Source organism: Sapajus apella, unplaced genomic scaffold (assembly GCF_009761245.1).
Source record: "Sapajus apella isolate SASKATOON/1434 unplaced genomic scaffold, GSC_monkey_1.0 scaffold17, whole genome shotgun sequence".
Classification (NCBI taxonomy): Eukaryota; Metazoa; Chordata; class Mammalia; order Primates; family Cebidae; genus Sapajus; species Sapajus apella.
The window spans coordinates 17,921,930-17,941,475 of NW_022436957.1; the positions used below are offsets into that span (position 1 = coordinate 17,921,930).

The window sequence follows — 19,546 nt, forward strand, 5'->3', positions numbered from 1 at the left end:
TGTTTTCTCAGACTACATGTCTATTTCAGGGAAATAACATTTAGAAATTTAAGGTCTTCTTTGCATAGTAAAGTGATATGAGTCAATTCCTTTTCTTTTTTTTTTAAAGGAAACATCTGGCTTGTCCTTTTCAGGCATTGTAGAGAATTTTAGCCTCGTGATACTCATTGGCTTTAATTGACATCTTTTAGGTCTGAGAATTCATGAGTTAATCGAGTGGGGATGATTCTGGAGTAGCTCCAGTACACTAGTTTACTTTGAAGAGCACATCATGATTTTATTTTTCACAAAGCCCTGAAATAACATTTTGCTTCTTTGTGGGTATAGGAGATAAATACCCTTTATCTTTCATTCTCATGGAATCCATTTTAGTTGCACTAATGTGCATTAAGAAGTTTCTAAGGCGATGGGAAATGTCAGCAAGAATGAAATTAATTGGGTGGTCATCCCCGAAGGTACATATTTAGGGTTTGGTTCACAGAATTGTCACTTCATCAGCTTGCCTAAAAATAGAGGATTTACTTACTGGTCGGCTTGAGTTGAAAGTAATTTCTTTCCCTCAGGATCACCTTCTTTGACAGAAATTATTTTAAGCCAGCTTCACAACTAATTCACTCTCATTCTACTGTGACCAAACATGTCTGAATTCCCTATCTTTTAAAAAATATGTAAAAATACATTAAATGTCTTTATAAATTATGTTCCTGCCCAGAGCTTTTGTTTGCAGAAGCATTATCTATAGCATGGAATGGGAGTGATATAATCTGCAGGATATTATTAAGAAAGTAATAAATATACTATGGCTTTTCCATTCCATATACCCTAGACTATCTGTAAGAGTTGATAAGAAAAATGTAAAAGTTTACGCTGATGTATATCTATTTTATATGGTCCAAAGAAATAGGGGTACCAATGTTTTTTCCTTTAGAGTATTCTATTTTGGTATTATATTCCTTTTATGTATCTCATTCTCCAGTATAATTTCATCCCCATTATTTTGGGATTTTAATTTTCTGTGAGATCTCTTCCTACCTTATCCACTAAATCCCTTCTCAAACGCAGACTGCAGAAACACCCTAAAGACATAGTATGAAGAATTTAAAGCACTTGAATGATATTCTCTGTTGATTCAAGTGGATGTATACATAGCAATAAATTCATTTAAATGGATTTAGTGATCTTCTGCTCAGCACATGCAATTTGGACAACAGTCAAAGCCCATAAGCAACTTAAAATCTTGTTGGGAGATAAGTTATGCAAACTCAGATGCCTTCAGGGGCCAGTCGGGTAACAAATGGTTGACCTACATGGGTGTAAATAGCAGGGAGTGGTGGGGACTGTGGAAAACTAACGACACACACCACTTAAAGGAATTCCAATTCTATAATTTGTTAAGCCATTGTGTTGGGCAAGCAAAACAGTTTCCTGGGAAGATTCAGCCTATTGGGTTGGACTTAGTCTGTGGATAGCCAGCTTTTTAGCATTCCATTTTTCTATTGCTGTGTGACAAACTTCCCCCAAATTTAGAGTACTGAAACAACAGTAATTATTTATTTTTATCTCTCATTGTTCTGGGGGTCACTAGGCTCAGTTGCATGGTTCTTGTGTGGGGTCTTTCTTTTCTTTCTTTTTTTTTGAGACAGAGTCGTGCTGTCACATAGGCTGGAGTGCATTGGCATGATCTCTGCTCACTGCAACCTCCATCTTCCAGGTTCAAGCGATTCTCCTATCTCAGCCTCCTTAGTAGCTGAGATTATAGGTGCCCACCACCACACTTGGCTAATTTTTGTAGTTTTAGTAGAGATGGAGTTTCACCCTATTGACCAGGCTGGTTTTGAACTCCTGACTTCAAGTGATCTGCCCACCTCAGCCTCCCAGAATGCTGGGATTACAGGTATGAGCCACTGCACCTGGCCATTTGTAGTCTTTCATATAGTTACAGTCAGATAGTGGCTGAGGCTGGAGTCATATGGAAGACTACCTCTCTTACATGTCTAGTGGTTGATACTGTTGACTAGAATATCTACATACGTCCTCTTCATGTATGTTGGGTTTTTTTTACAGCATGTTGATTGATAAAGAAACTTCAAAGAGCAGCTTTCCTGAGAAAGAGAGAGGGAGGGAGAAAGGGTGTGCTTTTATGCATCAGGGGGAGGTTGTATCACCTTTAATTACCTAGCCTTGGAAGTCACATCATCATTTCTGCTGCATGTTATTCTTTAGAAGTGAGTTGTTAAGGCTAACCCATAATCGGGGGAGAGGAATTTAGATTCCATCTCTTAATGGGAGGAGTGTAAAAAAGTTTGCAAATACATATTAAAACTAGCACATGTAGCCTTACATTAGAGAATAGTAAAACTAAATATATAATAAGCTTGGATGTAATAAGGGAGATACACAAAATGTTTAACAGCTGTTTTGGCACGGGCCCTGAGCAAAGAGAAGAAATAACAGCATCAACAACTGGTGGGATCTACTGGTGCAGCTGCTTCATATTAGCGCTGGGTATTATTAAGGCTCCAAACATGCCCTACAGTCAGTAAGAGCCCTAGGAGGTCAGGAATGGTAAGATCATGTGTCTGAAATAAGATGTTTTAGTTATTCTTGCTGAAGCTTCAGAAGCCCCATTAAGGTCTAGTTTCAGAGATTGGTTGTTTGATTGGTTTGATTTGTCTACCTTTGTCTACCAGCAGTTAGGAACCTTTTCCCTGCATGGCCCTTACCTGAATGTTTTAAAAGTTTGTTATTTTAAAGAGAGGGGAGTTGGGAAGGACAGAAAGAGAAGGGGCAAGCTCTAGGAATACACATTATCTTTTGTATATGTTATGATTAAGTCCAATGTTATTTAGTAGCCAAGGCACCTGGATTTTCCCCTCTTGACCTACAAATTTTGGGTTCTTTGGGTAGTATACTAGTTTCTTGTTGCTATGTAACAAACTCCTACAAACTTAGCAGCTTAAAACAACACAGATTTATTGTCTCACAGTTCTGTATGTCAGAAATCAAGGATAGCTTGGTGTTTTCTCTGCTTTGGTTTTCATAAGGCTAAAATTAGAGTGTCAGCTGGCTGGGCTTTTATGGGGAGACTCTGGGAAGAATCCCCTTCCAAGAGAATTCAGGTTGTTGGCAGAATCCAGTTCTCTCTGGTTGTAGGGCTAAGGTCTTTACTTCCTCGCTGTCTGTCGCCTGGAGGCCAGTCTTTGCTCTCAGAGGCCTTTATCCAGTCTTCACACATTGCACCTGCATCTTAGAACCAGCAGCATGTCAAATCCTTCTCACCCTGGACTTGCCCTGACTTCCTGCTCTGCAGTATCTGCTCCGACTTCCTCCTCTGTTGCATCTCTCTGATTCCAGCCAAACAAGGTTGTCTGCTTTGAAGGGCTTGTGATTAGATTGAGCCTACCTGAATATTCCAGGATAATCTCTCTATTTTAAGGTCCTTAAGCTTAATCATACCTGCAAAGTCCTTCTTACTATGTAATGTAACATATTCATAGGATCCAGGGATTAGGACTTAGCCATCATTCTACCTACTACAGGCAGCAAAGTTAGGTCAATAGAGGTGCTTTCCCCTCACTTGTTTCCTCAGGAAACTAGGCCAACCAGCAAGTTTATGTTAAACACTGGGGCTTCATTGAAATACCCTAAATTTGAAGGAAAAGAATATGCATTTTATGTAAATATGTCTAGGTTTCAGTTTTGAAAAGACAGGAGGTGCTCTTTCTTGATTTCCAGTAATAATGTCAGTATAATATAATGCTTAGGAGAACTAGTTTAAAGTTAGGCAGACCAGACCTTGTACAAGTACATAATGCTCCTAAGTCTCATTATCCTCATCTGTGAAATGGGCTTATAATTCCAATGTTGCTGTGGGGAAAAAGTGATGAATAGAATGTGCTTAGTATATAGTAAGTGCTCAATGAGTGTTAGTTAATACTAATGATGATAACAGAATGACATATTCATAGACTTCTTTATGGTTGGGGAGAAGGTATGAGTTTACCAACTAGTATTAACAATTGCGTTTCCTATCAGTTTCATATTAACCTGATATAAATTAATTTGTTAGTCTGACATAATTACCCTGTTAGACATAAATGAGTAAAGCAATTGTTCTAGAAAGGGATTTATACAAGCTTGTTTTTCTTTCTTTCCTTTTTTTTTTTTTTTTTTTTTTGAGACAGAGTCTCACTATGTTGCCCAGGTTGGACTCGAACTTCTGGGCTCAGTCCTCTTGCCTCAGCCTCCCAAGTAACTGGAACTATATTTGCGTGCCACTGCTGGACTTAAGAGTTTATTTTTAGCAGGTTCGCTTAAGATGAATTGCTTGATTTTATTCATAACAAGCAGTTACTGAAACTCACAACCATCTAAGTAGTCAGGGGTTGGCCACAATGGCCTGTGGGCTCAATGTCACCTGCTGCCTGTTTTTATATGGGCCATGAACTAAGAATGAGTTTTAGAGATAAATGTTTGCAATTGGTTTGATGATGGTGAAGCACTAACTTCGTTTTGTTTTTTGTTTTTGTTTTTTAATTAAAATAATTTTTGTGGGTACGTAGTTGTAAATATTTATGGGGTACATGAAATATTTTGATTCAGGCCTGCATAATCATTACATCATGGAAGATGGGAGCATCCATCCTGTCAAGCATTTGTCCTTTGTGTTACAAACAACCCACTTACACTATTTTAGTTATTTCAAAATGTACAATTTAATTATTGACTATAGTCACCCTGTTGTGCTATCAAATACTAGGTCTTATTCATTCCTTCTAACTATATATTTTTTGTACCCATTTCCCATTCCCTCTTCTCCCCCATTCCCCTACTGCCCTTCCAAGCCTCTGGTAACCACCCTTCTACTCTCTACCTCCATGAGTTCAATTGTTTTGATTTTTAGATCCCACAAATATGTGAGAACATGCAATGTTTGTTTTTCTGTGCCTGGCTTATTTCACTTAACAGAATGACCTCTAGTTCCATCCATGTTGTTGGAAATGACAGAACCTCATTCTTTTTATGGCGAAGAGTACTGCATTGTGTATAAGTACCACATTGTCTTTATGCATCTGTTGATGGACACTTAGGTTGCCTTCACATCTTGGCTATTGTGACCAGTGTTGCAACAAACATGGGAATGCAGATATCTCTTTAATTATTTTCTTCCCTTTGGGTATATACCCAGCAGTGGGATTCTGGATCATATGGTAGCTCTAGTTTTAGTTTTTAGAGGAACATCCAAATTGGAGAAGCATAATTTTGAACCCCAATTAAGCAAAATGTTATCTCACCCCAAAATAATTTCATTATTCTCATTAATAGGCCTGTATTAGAAATCACTGTACTCAGCTGGGTGCAGTGGCTCACGGCTGTAATCCCAGAACTTTGGGAGGCCGAGGTGGGTGGATCACTTGAGGTTAGGAGTTCGAGACCAGCCTGGCCAACATACCGAAACCCTGTCTCTAAAAGAAAAAAAAAAAGAGAAATGATTGGACTTGATCACAATTATATTTTTAAAATTTCATCAATAAAATTAATGGACACTTTGCTCTTAAGTACCTATATAATATCCTTGATTTTACCTCTTTACCTGCAAAGCCTGAAATATTTATGATCTTACTCTTTACAGAGAAAAATTTGCTGACTGCTGATCCAAGTAAACTATTGTGCATTTAAGATTTGGATGTAGACTCCTGTTAGATAGAAAATATCCTTAAGATGTCCTAATGCAGTGCCTTAATTTTATAGCTAAAACCAAACCCCAGGAAGGTAGATGACTCTTCCCACACAACTCAGCTAGTTAGTGATAGAGGCAGTACACTTTCCACTGGAGGAGGCAGACCCTCTGGGTAGCATAGTTGGACTTTATTCATCTTTCTTTAAATGGACCTCTGTGTTGTCACCAATCCAAAACTTTTTGATGGACAGGTGAGAGGCGATGCAGCGTAGAAACACCGTTGTCCAATCGCCTCATTGAATAGGGCCTGGAAAATACATAATTGCTGTGTTTCCCTTTTGTAGGGCGAGCCCTTTAGGTTTTAGAATTTCTCATTAAAACTTTTTCAAAAGCACTGGTGTGCTGACTTTTTTTCTGTGAAGTTAGTAACAATAAATAACTGGGTATGTTAATACATTTTCACTGAGCCATGTTCAATTTAGAATGAGATTGTTCATTGAGCAGTACAGTAACCCTAAACTGAGGGAATAATTTCCCCTCATGTGCAGCCTTCCCATTGTTCCATGGTTATCTGCTAATAAACCCAGCCATGCTGTGTTTGTCTCTGCTTCCCTCCTGCCTGTGTAATGATGATTACTCTCTGGCATTTGTTTCTTTTTCCACAGGTGGTTTACAAATCCCACGACTGTCAATGCCTTCTACAGCGCATCCACCAACCAGATCCGTGAGTACTGGCTCCTTGCCTCCTTGGTAATGTGGTATAAAATGGAAGGAACTCTTCCGTGACTATGATGGAGGGTAAAGCATTCTGTATTTCCCCCAAAAGTGACAGGGTATGCTGGTGAAGGAAGGTTGTTTTCCTACCTATATGCTAAATTTTCCTCACTCTGTTCAGCTTACTAGTTTTTTTTTTTTTTTAAAGTTTTATGTCACCATTGATTTAAAAAAAATCAACTACAGTAAATTAAACCATAATGAAATTTGTCATGAAAAGGAACAAGCTTCCACTTTCCTCTCACAATGGCCTTACTGATTTTGTCCACACCATTTTGTTCATTCGTAGGATTGGTGGGGAAAACAGCAGGTAACTGAGCGGGTTGTAGAACTTAAGAGGACCATCTGTGTGTAAGAAAGAAGCTTGGAAATATTCTTATTAATGCTAGTATGTTATGTCTTGAGGTTTTCTACTTATATGTATCAGGTACATGCAATTAAAAATGCCATGATAAATTTAAAACTTTATTATTTTTATTATTTTTTCAAGACAGAGTCTCCCTCTGTCACCCAGGCAGGAGTTCAGTGGTGTGATCCTGGCTCACTGCAACCTCTGCCTCCCTGGTTCAAGTGATTCTCGTGCCTCAGTCTCCTTAGTAGCTGGGACTATAGGTGTGCACCACCATGCCCAGCTAACTAAGTTTTTTTATTGTATTGTATTGTTAGTAGAGATGGGGTTTTGCCATGTTGGCCAGGCTGGTCTCAAACTCCTGGCTTCAAGTGATCTTCCAACCTTGGCCTTCCAAAATGTTGGGATTATAGGCATGAGCCACTGCACCTGGCCTTAAAAATTATTAAGATCTGATTAGCATAAATTGAAAGTCTGACAGCATCCAGCCTTGGCAATAAGGACACATACTCACTGCTGGTGAAAACATAGATTGGCTCATCCACTTTGTAGAGCAATTTGACACTATCTCGAAAAGCTGAAGATGTGCATGCATACCTATGACCATCATCTGTGCTCCTGGAATGTGCTCTAGTGCTGTGATTCTTGAAATGTGGTCATTGAACCTGCAGTAATAGCATCATGGGGGATCTTGTTAGAAATGCAAATTCTCAGGCCCCACCTTAGATCTATTGATCACACTTTGGTGGTGGAGCTCAGAAATCTGTTGCAATAAAAACTGCAGGTGATTGTAATATATGCTACAGTTTGGGAACAGCTGCCCTAGAAAACTCTTGCCCAAGGCATAAAGAGGCCCATGTGAAAATGCTCATAATAGTATTATTTATAATAGTAGAAAAAACAAAATAACCTACCTGTTCCTCTGCAGGAAGATGAATCAAATGTAGCATATTCCCACAAAGGAATACAATACAGCAGTGAAAAATGAGCAACATATATTAAAATGGATGAATTTCACAAGTATTAGGTTGGGCAGAAAAAAACACCTTGGAAAAATATATCAAGTATGATACTATATGAATGAAGTTGAAAATCATGTAGAACAGTTCTATACGTTGTTTTGGAGGCCCATCCATTTGTAGTTGAAGTGTAAAAACATTCATGAGAATGACAAACACCAAATTCCGGTGAGTGGTGGCTTGTCTTGGGGAGGGTAGGCCACTCCTGCTCAAATTCCTACTGGTTCCTCCTCATCTCCCATATCTCTTGATGGTGGCATGCCCCAAGGCTCAGTCCTTGCACCTTTTCTGTTCTCTTCTCTCCATCTTTGCTCACTTGCTTGGTAATAACATCTAACCTCATGGTTTTGATCACATTTCTACAGTGTTGAATGCAGGGGATGGAATTTACCACCCTTGTTCATACCGCCACCATTTCCCACCTGGATTATGATAATAGCCTCCTCATTGGCCTCCCTGCTTTTGTTTTACCCACCTTCAGTCTATTCTAAATATATTGTAGCGATTTTAAGATGTTTTACAATCACGTTGTGTCACTCTTTTGCATCCCGTCTCACTCAAAGGAAGAGCCATTTTGTTTTTGAGATGGAGTTTCACTCTTGTTGCCCAGGCTGGAGTGCAATGGCCTGATCTTGGCTCACCGCAAGCTCTGCCTCCCAGGTTCAAGCAATTCTCCTGCCTCAGCCTCCCGAGTACCTGGGATTACAGGCATGTGCCCCCACACCTGGCTAATTTTGTATTTTTAGTAGAGACGGGGTTTCACCATGTTGGTCAGGCTAGTCTCGAACTCCCAACCTCAGGTGATCTGCCCACCTTGGCTTCCCAAAGTGCTGGGATTACAGGCTTGAACCACTGTGCCTGGCCGAGCCAAATTATTTATAATGGCCTTGAGGCTTGTGATCTTTCTGCCTGTGCCTCCTACTGCTTTCCCCCTTCCTTCCTCCTCCTATTCCAGCCACGCTGGCCTCCTTTGTGTTTGTAGAGCACATCTGACATGCGCTGCTCTTGACGGGTTTATACCTGGGGTTCGCTTTCTCTTGGAAAACTTCCCCAAGTGACCTGCCAGGTTTATGCTCCCATTTCCTTCAAATCTTTATTCAAAGGCCAGACGACCTTCTCAGTGAGGCATCCTGCCTTCCCTCTGGCCAGTTGGCCAGTCTGTCATGGGTCCTCCATACTAGCTGTTGTTCCTATAGGACTCTGGGCAGACGGGACAGCCCGAAGGCTGTGGCTGCTCACTACCAACTGGCGCATCTTCTTAGAGCCGCCCTCGTGTGGCCACTATTAGGAATGGCAGTCTCTGCCCAACAGAAATGAACAGAAAGGAGGAAGACAAGCAGATGGTGGGAATTTTTTATTTATACATTAATTTACATAACCAAGTAAGTTGTTAAATATTTTGAATGTCACTTCTTACTATATAAATATTCATTATCATGAAAGTATCATTGCTTTCTTAAGGTCCTAAATGCCAACTTGAAAACTAAGTTGCATATCTTATATGGGAACTTATGATATGTGAGTTATTAATTATAAGTAATACTTACAACAATTAATTTAATATATTATTAATTATAATAACATTTAGAATATTGGGTAATAGAAATTGTTTATTCACCTAAAAACATTGTCTAATATTTGCTACATGTGAAAGAACATATGTAGCATTTTGGCACATGTAAGTTATAAAGAATTTATGAAAACATGACAAAATCAGTGTGCCTATGAGGCCCTCACCCAATCGGGAACCATCCCTCCCTCTCACCACAGAGGTAACACTCTTGTGATTTGAGTGTTGATTTTTTAAAAATAAAACTTTATTTATATAGGTATCCCTAAACAACATGTTGTTTATTTTTACTTGTTTCTTAGTATAATAAAAATGGCATCTTACTGTATACAATCTTAACTGTGTTTTTTCAGTCAACATGTTTTTAGGATTCGCCCATGTAGCATGTGGTGGTAGGTTGTTTTCATGTTCACTGCTGTATAATATTTCATTTCATGACTGTACCCCCAGATTGTTTATTTTTCTATTGTCTGACCTATGTGTCCCCGCAGCCAGGCTTTTGCTTATGAACAGTGCTGCTCTGCATATTCCTGTGAATATTTCTTGAAACAAGTATCTGAGAATATACACTCAGGAGTGGAATTCTTGGCTGGTAGGAAGAAGTTATCTACCAGATAACATCAGATGTTTTCCAAAGCTAGTGTTCTAAAGTCCAGAAGTGTTTCTGTTTTTCCTCATTTTTATCAACTCTCGGCATCGGTAGACTTAATTTTCACCAGTCTAGTGAGTGTAAGAGATCAGCTCTTATGCAAGAAAAGCCATTGTTTCTACATTCACTTTAAAATGTCAGTGAAGGCTTACTTCTCCTTGGGGGACTCAAGTGTGTCTAATAATAGTTCCATCTCCAGGGTTCACCCCTGCTTGCCTTCTTCTTGTCTGGGAAGGGCTAATCGTATCAGAGGTTTACTGCGGAAGAAGCCATTTCAGGGTAACGCAGTGGTTTTGTGAAAGCTTATGGGCAGAGGGGTTTTAAAAATGAACAATTTGAAACAGTATTTTAATTAAGAGATTCAAGCTGTTTCTGTTTTCCTAATGACCACTGCTTGCTCTCATTGTAAATTACATTCCCAGGCAAGATGACAAGGAATCCTTTGGGTGACTTTTTTTTTTCACTCCTTTCTGATTATCTGGACTAAAAATTAAGACAGGTGAAGTTTCTTCTTGCACATTTCCCCACTGGGTTTCCTGGGACTTCCCCCACCCTACAACTGCCTTCTTTTTGCTTCACTGAAGAAGTGAAAAATTGAGGTGATTCTCTAAAATGAACATCTTTATTGATTAGGGGCTGATTCTGACAGCATGTGGCCATCTGTTTAATTGGGTTTTACATCTAAGATGTAACTATACTTAGTAACGTGATTTATGACAATTTCATTCAGTTCCCATTATCATTTTCTGATTTATGCCACTTAAATCTGCTTCTGCACACAATAGAGATTTGAGCAGAAAATAGAAAAACCTGTAGTTTTTTTATTTCTTTCAAATCCATGCCTTTGTGTGGAACCCTGTGATTTGTGGCCATCTTTCAATGTTAGATTTTTACAGGGTGGTTATAGCTTCTTATGTTTCTTCCCTTGTCAAGCTGGGTAGCAACGTCTCCAGGCATGGGGCATAGTGTGAAATTATAATGATTTAAATCTGCTGTGTAAGGAGTTATACTCAGTAGCTGTCATAGAATTTAATTATATTTGAATTAACAAGGTGGTTAAAGAGGAAAACAAGGATCTGTGATGACTGGTGCCTAACCCTAACTTTGTGATAACTGTGACGCTGACCTCACTGCTTCCCAGAGGGGCAAGGTAAGCACATGGATCGGAGATCTAGTTTTTATGGCCTGAGTTGAGGTTTTTATCCTTCCAGACAACTTTGTCCTGTCTGCCACATGAGGCTATCTAGCCCTAGGGTTTTAGGGGACGATTTAATGATATGAATTTGTAAAGTGCCGGCACATTGCCAGGCTCAGGGCTTGTATATTTAAACCTGGCATGCCAGGAATCCCTGTGATAACCATTGTGTCACAGCACAAACAGCAAAATATAAAGATTGGCAGGGGGAATTATTTTAAACTTCTGCCCTCAAGAGATTTTAGAGTGGGCGTGGTGGCTTACGCCTGTAATCCCAGCACTTTGGGAGGCAGAGGCAGGTGGATCGGCTGAGGTTGGGAGTTCGAGACCAGCCTGGCCAACATGGTGAAACCTCATCTCTGCGAAAAATATAAAAATTAGGCAGGCATGGTAGCAGGTACCTGTAATCCTAGCTACTGGGGAGGCTGAGGCAGGAGAATCACTTGAACCCAAAAGGTGGAGGTTGCAGTGAGCTGAGATTGTGCAACTGCAGCCTGGGTGACAGAGTAAGATTCTGTCTCCAAAAAAAAAAAAAAAAAAAAAAAGAGAGAGAGAGAGATTTATATATTAAAACAATATTTTTGAATAAAGGACAACCAATTTGGAAAAGAGTTTGACAGTTTGCTGATATCTCCTATTACCCAGAAATTCCACTCCCAATAAAATAAGCAGATTTTTATGCCCAACAGAAGAAGAGGTAAATGATTGAATCTTACACAACCATGAAAAAATGAACGACTCCACATTATAATATGTATGTGTGCCACTGAGTAAATGCTGAGTAATAGAAGCCAGGTATAAGACCAAATACTGTTCTGTTTCATGTGTATAAAGTTCAGGAACAGGCAGAAATCTCTACGATAGAAGTTAAAATAATGGTTACCTTTGTTGGGGTATTGACTGACACGGGGCCTGTGACATATTCTTTATCTTGATCTGAGAGATGGTTACACAGGTGATACAAGAGTAAAAACTCACTGTGTTCTATCAAGATTCGTGTCTGGGTGGGTATAATGGCTCATGCTTGTAATCCCAGCATTTTGGGAGGCCAAGGTGGGAGGATCTCTTGAACTCAGGAGTTCGAGACCAGCCTGGGCGATATAGGAAGACCCTGTGTCTACAAAAACAAACAACAAAGAATTAGCCAGGTGTGGTGGTGTGCGCGTGTAGTCCCAGCTACTCTGGAGGCTAAAGTGGGAGGATTGCTTGAGCCCAGGGGTTTGAGGCTGCAGTGAGCTATGATTATGCCACTGTACTCCATCCTGGGTGACAGAGCAACATCCTGTCTTTAACAACAAGAAAAATTTTATCTCTTTATGTTAAGTAACACCTTAAAATAAATAGGAACACCCCTCCTTTTCTCCATAAAAATATTTGGAATAGCATATAGTATGCATGGACATCTTGAGCTAATAATAGCTTGCCTCAGGCTAAGTCTCTAGAGGGGTAGACCAGGGATTGGCAAACTTTTTCTGTGTATTGCCAGATAGCAATATTTTTGGCTTTGCAAGCCATACTGTCTTTGTTGCAATTTCTCAACTTTGTCATGGCAGTCATAGATAATTCATAAACCAATAAGCCTGGGTGTGTTCCAGTAAAACTTTATTTACAAAACAGGTGGCAAGACTGCAGTTTGCCAACCCCTAGAGTAGAGTGCTTTGAGCAAATGGGCTCAAGTGTGCCATTGAGGAGAGTTCTCACTCAGCTTCCATGGTTCTTTGGATCTATTCAGGTAGCGGTAGTGGTGGGAAGAGTGAATAGCTCACATTCCGTTTTCATTTCTACTTACATGGATTGGTCTTTAGAATAAAATTCAATTTAAGTGTTCAGTATCAAAGCATATTTGAAAAGTACCTCATTTAAGTATTTAGTTCTTATTTTCATACATCTCAAATCGAATTAAAGAAGTATTTTAAACAGATAAAATCTTGGCTTGAAAACAAGCATGGCCTAAGGGCTAAAACCAGTGATTTTATTATCTTTGCTGTTATACACAAGGGATTTTGTTTCCTCAGTTTAATCACAGATATTCTGCTAAAGAAGATAAGCCTTTGTCCAGAGGCTGGGCTTATGTTGACGTTGAATTGTGGAATTAATCTGGAAATCAAACATAGATTTGTTTTGCTGTTAAGAAAATAATGGTGTTTCAAACTGGGAGAATTTCTAATACTTCATTGGCTCTGCCTGAAACCATAAAGTAAAAAACCATAAATTAAAAGCTAAGGTAGCAAATACTCACCTGAGGCTTCTCTTGGAATTTATTGAAATTAAACCTTTGAATTCATTTGATGTTCCACTTGGGGACATGGGAAAATAAGGCTAATATATAGAATTTGGGAATAGTCTTCCATTGTTTTAGAGCTAGAAAGAAACTTAAGTGGTCACCTCATCCAAATTTCTCATTACCTAAAAGAGATCCTGATACTCAGACCAATTCTTCTATTTTTTTCCACTTATTCACTTGATAAGGCCCCAGTGATTCTCACTTTCTGCTATTCATGCCTCTGTCTAGTTCCCTCCCACACTGAGTAAGGCTTATCACTGTAACTAATAGGATGCTATGGAAATTCTAGACTAGGACTTCTGAGGCTGGGTCATAAACACATTGTGGGTTTTGTTTTATTGATTGTTCACTCTGGAGGAAGCCAGCCACCACACTGTGAGTGCACTCAGGCAGCTCACAAGTCCACATGTGAAGGAACTGAGGCCTCCTGCCCATTAGGAGCACCATGTGAGTGCACCATCTTGGAAATAGATTCCCCAGTGCAGCCAAGCCTTCAGGTGACTGTGGTCCAGGCTGACATCTTGGCTGCAACCTCACAAGACACTCTGATACAGAACCACTCAAATAAGCTGTTTCCAAATGCCTGACCCAGAGAAATGGGGAGATAGCAACTATGTCTGGGGATGATTTATTATACAGCAAGAGGTAACTAATAGAACTATTATAGCATGCCAGGGTACTAACTGAGTTTGGTAGGAGGGTATATAACATAACATTGTGTGGTGTAGTGGTTAAGGGTGTGAGCTCTGAAGTATGACAGTTTGATTTTGAGTCCTGGCTTGGCCACTAATAACTTGCACCCTTGGGCAAGTTACTTAACATCTTTAAGTCTCAGTTTAATTATCTGTAAAATGGAGATAATAGTAGTAACCATCCTATAGGGTTGTTGTGATGATTAAATGATATTATATATATAATATCTAATGTTATCTAATATATATAATCTAATAGAGATTATATAATATCTAATATATGTTACTATAATATATAAATTATATCTAATATATATTTATAGTTTATTATAAATTATGCATATGCTATTAATGTATATATGTTATGTATAATATATAAAAATTATATAAAATATATATTTTTTATATATATATATATATATATATAATATCATTTAATCTTCACAACAACCCTATAGGATGGTGACTACTATTACATACATATAATGCTTGGCATAGAGTATGGTTCATAGTAGGCACTCAATAAATATTAGCTATTAGTCCTTGCTTTTGAGGAGTTGGAAGAGAGAGACTTGTTACCAGGTCATTTAGAGGACATCATGTTGAGTGTGCAACAGAAGGGTCTGCAGTGCATTCTGGGAGCCACAGTGGAGGATTAATTAAACCTAGTGGAGTCAAGATTGGATTCCCAATGAAAGTGATGTTTGAGTGGACTTTGAAAAGAAAAAGAAATTTTTCTGGGCAGAGAAGGCTTTGAGGGTTAGGGCATGCAGGAAGAAGCACTGTTTGGTGCAAAGGCAGCAGATATGGCAGAACATAGCACAAGAACAGACTATGAGATGGCCACAATTGCTGTGGGACAGCTTGCACTGGTGGAAGAGAGAGCAAAGGGAATGATGGGAGATGATACGTGGAAGGAGGGCTTTGTGGGTCATGTCCAAGAACAGGCCAGAGGGAGCTAGTATAGTTTTTATGGGAGGAGGCAAATAATTTAAGTTTTAATTTCTGTATTAGTCTGTTTTCAGGCTGCTAATAAAAACTTACCTGAGATTGGGTAATTTATAAAGGAAAGAGATTTAATGGACTCACAGTTCCACATGGCTGGGAAGGCATCACAATCATGGTGAAAGGTGAAGGGGGAGCAAAGGCATGTCTTACATGGTGGCAGGCAAGACAGTGTGTGCAGGGGAACTCTACTTTATGAAACCATCATATCTTGTGAGATGTATTCACTATCATGAGAACAGTATGGGAACCTGCAGCCATGGTTTAATTATCTCCCACTGGGTCCCTCCCACAACATGTGGTAATTACGAGAGCTACAATTCAAGATGAGATTTGGGTGGGGACACAGACAAACCATATCCGCTTCCTTAATCCTAGTATGAAAGATCATGGCCTGGAAAGGGACAGATTGCAGCCACTAAGACCAGTTGAGTTTTGCAAATGGCTCAAGAGAAGGATGGGGAGGGCCTAAACTTAGGCAGTGACAAGTGTGAGGAGGAGTAGGAAGTGGATAAATCAAATCCCAGGAGATCATTCTCTTATAACTGCATAGAGATAATACAGATAGCACAGTGGTCCTCCCTTATTCATGGTTTTGCTTTTCATTGTTTCAGCTACCCATGGGCAACCAAGGTCTGAAAATATTCAGTGGAAAATGCCAGAAGTAAACAATTTCTAACTTTTAAAATGTGTGGCATTCTGAGTAGCATGATGAATCTCTTGCTGTCTAGCTCTGTCCCGCCTGGGACATGAATCATCTCTTTGTCCAGTGTATCTACACTGTATACGCTACTTGCCTGTTAGTCACTTAGTAGCTGTCTCAGTTATCAGATCAACTGTCACAGTGCTTGTGCTCAAGTAACTCTATGTTACTTAATAATGGCCCCAAAGCAAAAGTGCAGTGATGCTGGCAATTCAGGTATGCCAAAGAAAAGCTTCCTTTCTGTGCTAAGGTGAAAGTTCTCCACTTAAGGAAATAAAAAAAGAAAGTCATATATTGAGATTGCTAAAATCTACAGTAAGAACAAATCTTCTATACTTGAACCTGTAGAGGAAAAAGAAATTTGTGCATTGCATGCATGTGCGTGTATTAGTTTGGTACTATCTGAGGTTTCAGGTGTCCACCAGGGGTCTTGGAACATATTCCCCAAGGACAAGGGGGGGAGTACTGTAATTTTCTAACTTTTCCACCAAGGCTTTAAAGGACTTCCATCAAATGGAGATTATAATTGTTCTTTGCAGCTACCTTTTGCTGAGGAACCATTAATGTGCCAAGCATTTTATGCCAGGTATTTTAATGTATGTTATCTCTAATCTTCACAAGAGTTCTATAAACTTGGTATTATGGGCTCATTTTACAGAAAAAGGAAACTGAAGCTCAGACAGGTGAAGTAACTTGTCAAAGACTGCACTAGCAAATTGCAGAGCTCGGAGTATAACCCAGCTTATCTGATTGCATCCTGTTTATTTTCACACTACACTGTGAGAATTACAGTCATGTGATAGGCTGGGTGCAGTGGCTCACACCTGTAATCCCAGCAATCTGGGAGACCAAGGTGGGCGGATCACTTGAGGCCAGGAGTTCAAGAGCAGCCTGGCCAACATGGGGAAACCCTGTCTCTACTAAAAATACAAAAATTAGCTGAGCATGGTGGCTGGTGCCTGTAGTCCCAGCTGCTCGGGAGGCTGAGGCACCAGAATCACTTGAACATGGGAGGCGGGGGTTGCAGTGAGCTGAGATTGCGCCACTGTACCCTAGTCTGAGTGACAGAGCGAGACTCTGTCTCAAATAAATAAATAAATAAATAAGCAAGCCATGAGCTGATATACATGAACACACTCTGAAAAGTTTAAATGTATGATATAGGCCGGGCGCGGTGGCTCACGCCTGTAATCCCAGCACTTTGGGAGGCTGAGGCGGGTGGATCACAAAGTCAAGAGATCGAGACCATCCTGGTCAACATGGTGAAACCCCGTCTCTATTAAAAATACAAAAAAAAAATCAGCTGGGCCTGGTGGCGCGTGCCTGTAATCCCAGCTACTCAGGAGGCTGAGGCAGGAGAATTGCCTGAACCCAGGAGGCGGAGGTTGCGGTGAGCCGAGATCGCGCCATTGCACTCCAGCCTGGGTAACAAGAGTGAAACTCCGACTCAAAAAAAAAAAAAAAAAAAAAAAAGTATGATATAAATGTGTTATTATTATATCATCTCCTCACCTATGCCGCTCTTTCACTAGTTGGGGGATTGTTTCTATTCTGGTATGGAAACAAGATGCTGTAGAATGTAGGGCAGCCAGGAGGTGAGGGTGAGAAGGTTAGATGGTTCCTATGTCCTGCTGATTTCATGCCCAAAAGGGTGATGGCATTGAGCAGTTCATTATTGCCTCTTCTAAGAGTGCTGTTCTTTGTAAGACTTTTGGCTAAGCCTGTGATCTCCTTGGGTCTTTAGCTTATGGAAGAGTAGACGAGGGGTTATTACATAAGCTAGTTTAAAAAGGGTATTTAGATATACTCCCTCAAAATGTTTGCTTTCCAAAATTTACACTGAAATTTACAAACTTTCGTTAAGTTAGCTGAAGTTAAGTCATGAACAAACTTCGAATAGTTTGCAAAACTGACAGATGATGCACTTAGCAAGGTTGTGGAACACCTGCTACAACTTTTTTTCTTTTTTGCAGCATGGAGTGGGATGGAGTCTCACTCTGTCACCCAGGCTGGAGTGCAATGGCCCGATCTTGGCTCACTACAACCTCCGCCTCCCAGGTTCAAGTGATTCCCCTGCCTCAGCCTCCTGAGTAGCTGGGACTACAGGCGCTTGCCACCACGACTGGCTATTTTTTAAAAATATATTTTTAGTAGAAACAGGGTTTCACCATGTTGGCCAGGCTGGTCTCCTGACCTCAAGTGATCCCCTGCCTCAGCCTCCCAAAGTGCTGGGATTACAGATGTGAGCCACCACGCCTGGCCCTGCTACACCTATTTTAAGGCATTCTTGCCCTAGTTTAGTTGAGGAATTTGGCGGTCCTGATACAGCCCCCCAGTTTCTGAAGCCTAACTAAGGTGGCATCTGAGAATGGTGTTCTGGGTAGTATCGTGGGAAGACAAAGGTAGTCTCATCTGGAAAGCTCTGCAGTCTCTTGGGATTCCTGTTATCACAGTAAGTCCCAGAACGAATGCCTATAGGATGCATTTACCACTTGCAGGGTATTTCTAAACGCTGTTTTCAGACCTAGTGCATGGGGCAGGCTGGCTGCAGGGCTGGTAGTAGGAAAGCATGAAATGATTATCAGAGTCAACCTGATTAAAGACAGGGTGTGAGTGTTGAGTGGGGCGCTCACTGGCAACTACCTGGATGTAGTAGTAAGCCAGGATGAGGTGAGCATAGGAACCTAAAAACCAGCCATGGGAACAGGAGACAGGAAGTCAGGGAAAAGTCTCATTAATTTACCTCGATGGTCACAATCTCATTTGTCTTTTCTTTAAAAAAATCAATTGTCTTTTACCATTATTACAAAAGTAGTTCATATTTATTGTAGGAAATCTAAAAAAATTTTAGGTAAGCTAAAAAAATACCATTTAAAGATAGTCATGTTTAATACTTTTGTTGAATACTACTCAAATGTACGTTTATCTACAAATATTTTACAATTTACGGATTCATCCAATAGTATTACTTTTTCCCCAATGAACATTGGAACATGAATATTTTTCCATGTGTTGCACATTCTTCTAAGTCATTAAGTATAGCGTTCAATTTAGAAAACACCTTATTTAATAACTTCCCAATGGACATTTAGGCTGTTTCCCTATTGTTAATCCTCTGTGTTCAGTTTTGTGACTAAGTTTTTGTCTAAATCTGAGACTATTTCTCTAAAGCAAATTCCTAGAAGTGGAGGAATTGCTGTATCAAATGGTATCCCCCATTTGAGGGTTTTGAAATGCATCTTGCCGAACTTCTCTAGAGAAAGCGGTACCAATTTGTCTTTCCACTAACAGATGAGATGGTTTAACCTTTAATGAGTTGCATCTTAAAGATGCTGTTGGAGGAAATGAATAGACTCAGTTTTTTGTCTAATTGATATGGGGAAAATGTTAGTCACATTTCATTCTTGAGATCATTATTGCATAACCAGATACGGTTCAGTGAACCCACATAAGCATTTGTTGAGTACCTACCATGCTCCTAGGCCTGGGCTGAATATCCCTGCTGCTAGTATCAGTTTCAGATACTTAGTACAGCAATTGATAAATGAGAGGACCTGTTGGAATATGAGTAGAATATGGGACATCGAGCTTCATAGTGGAAGGAAATTAGTGTTTTATCTGCCAGA

The 19,546-nt window shown here is 39.8% G+C and overlaps 1 protein-coding gene across 1 annotated transcript in view; it reads left to right on the forward strand.

The window, feature by feature from the left end:
• Nucleotides 1–19,546, forward strand: part of PHEX (phosphate regulating endopeptidase homolog X-linked) — a 222,302-nt gene that overhangs the window by 161,537 nt on the left and 41,219 nt on the right. The window contains exon 15 of the mRNA XM_032286120.1: nucleotides 6,346–6,404. Coding sequence (XP_032142011.1) covers nucleotides 6,346–6,404 — 59 coding nt within the window. The remainder of the gene's footprint in view (nucleotides 1–6,345; nucleotides 6,405–19,546) is intronic.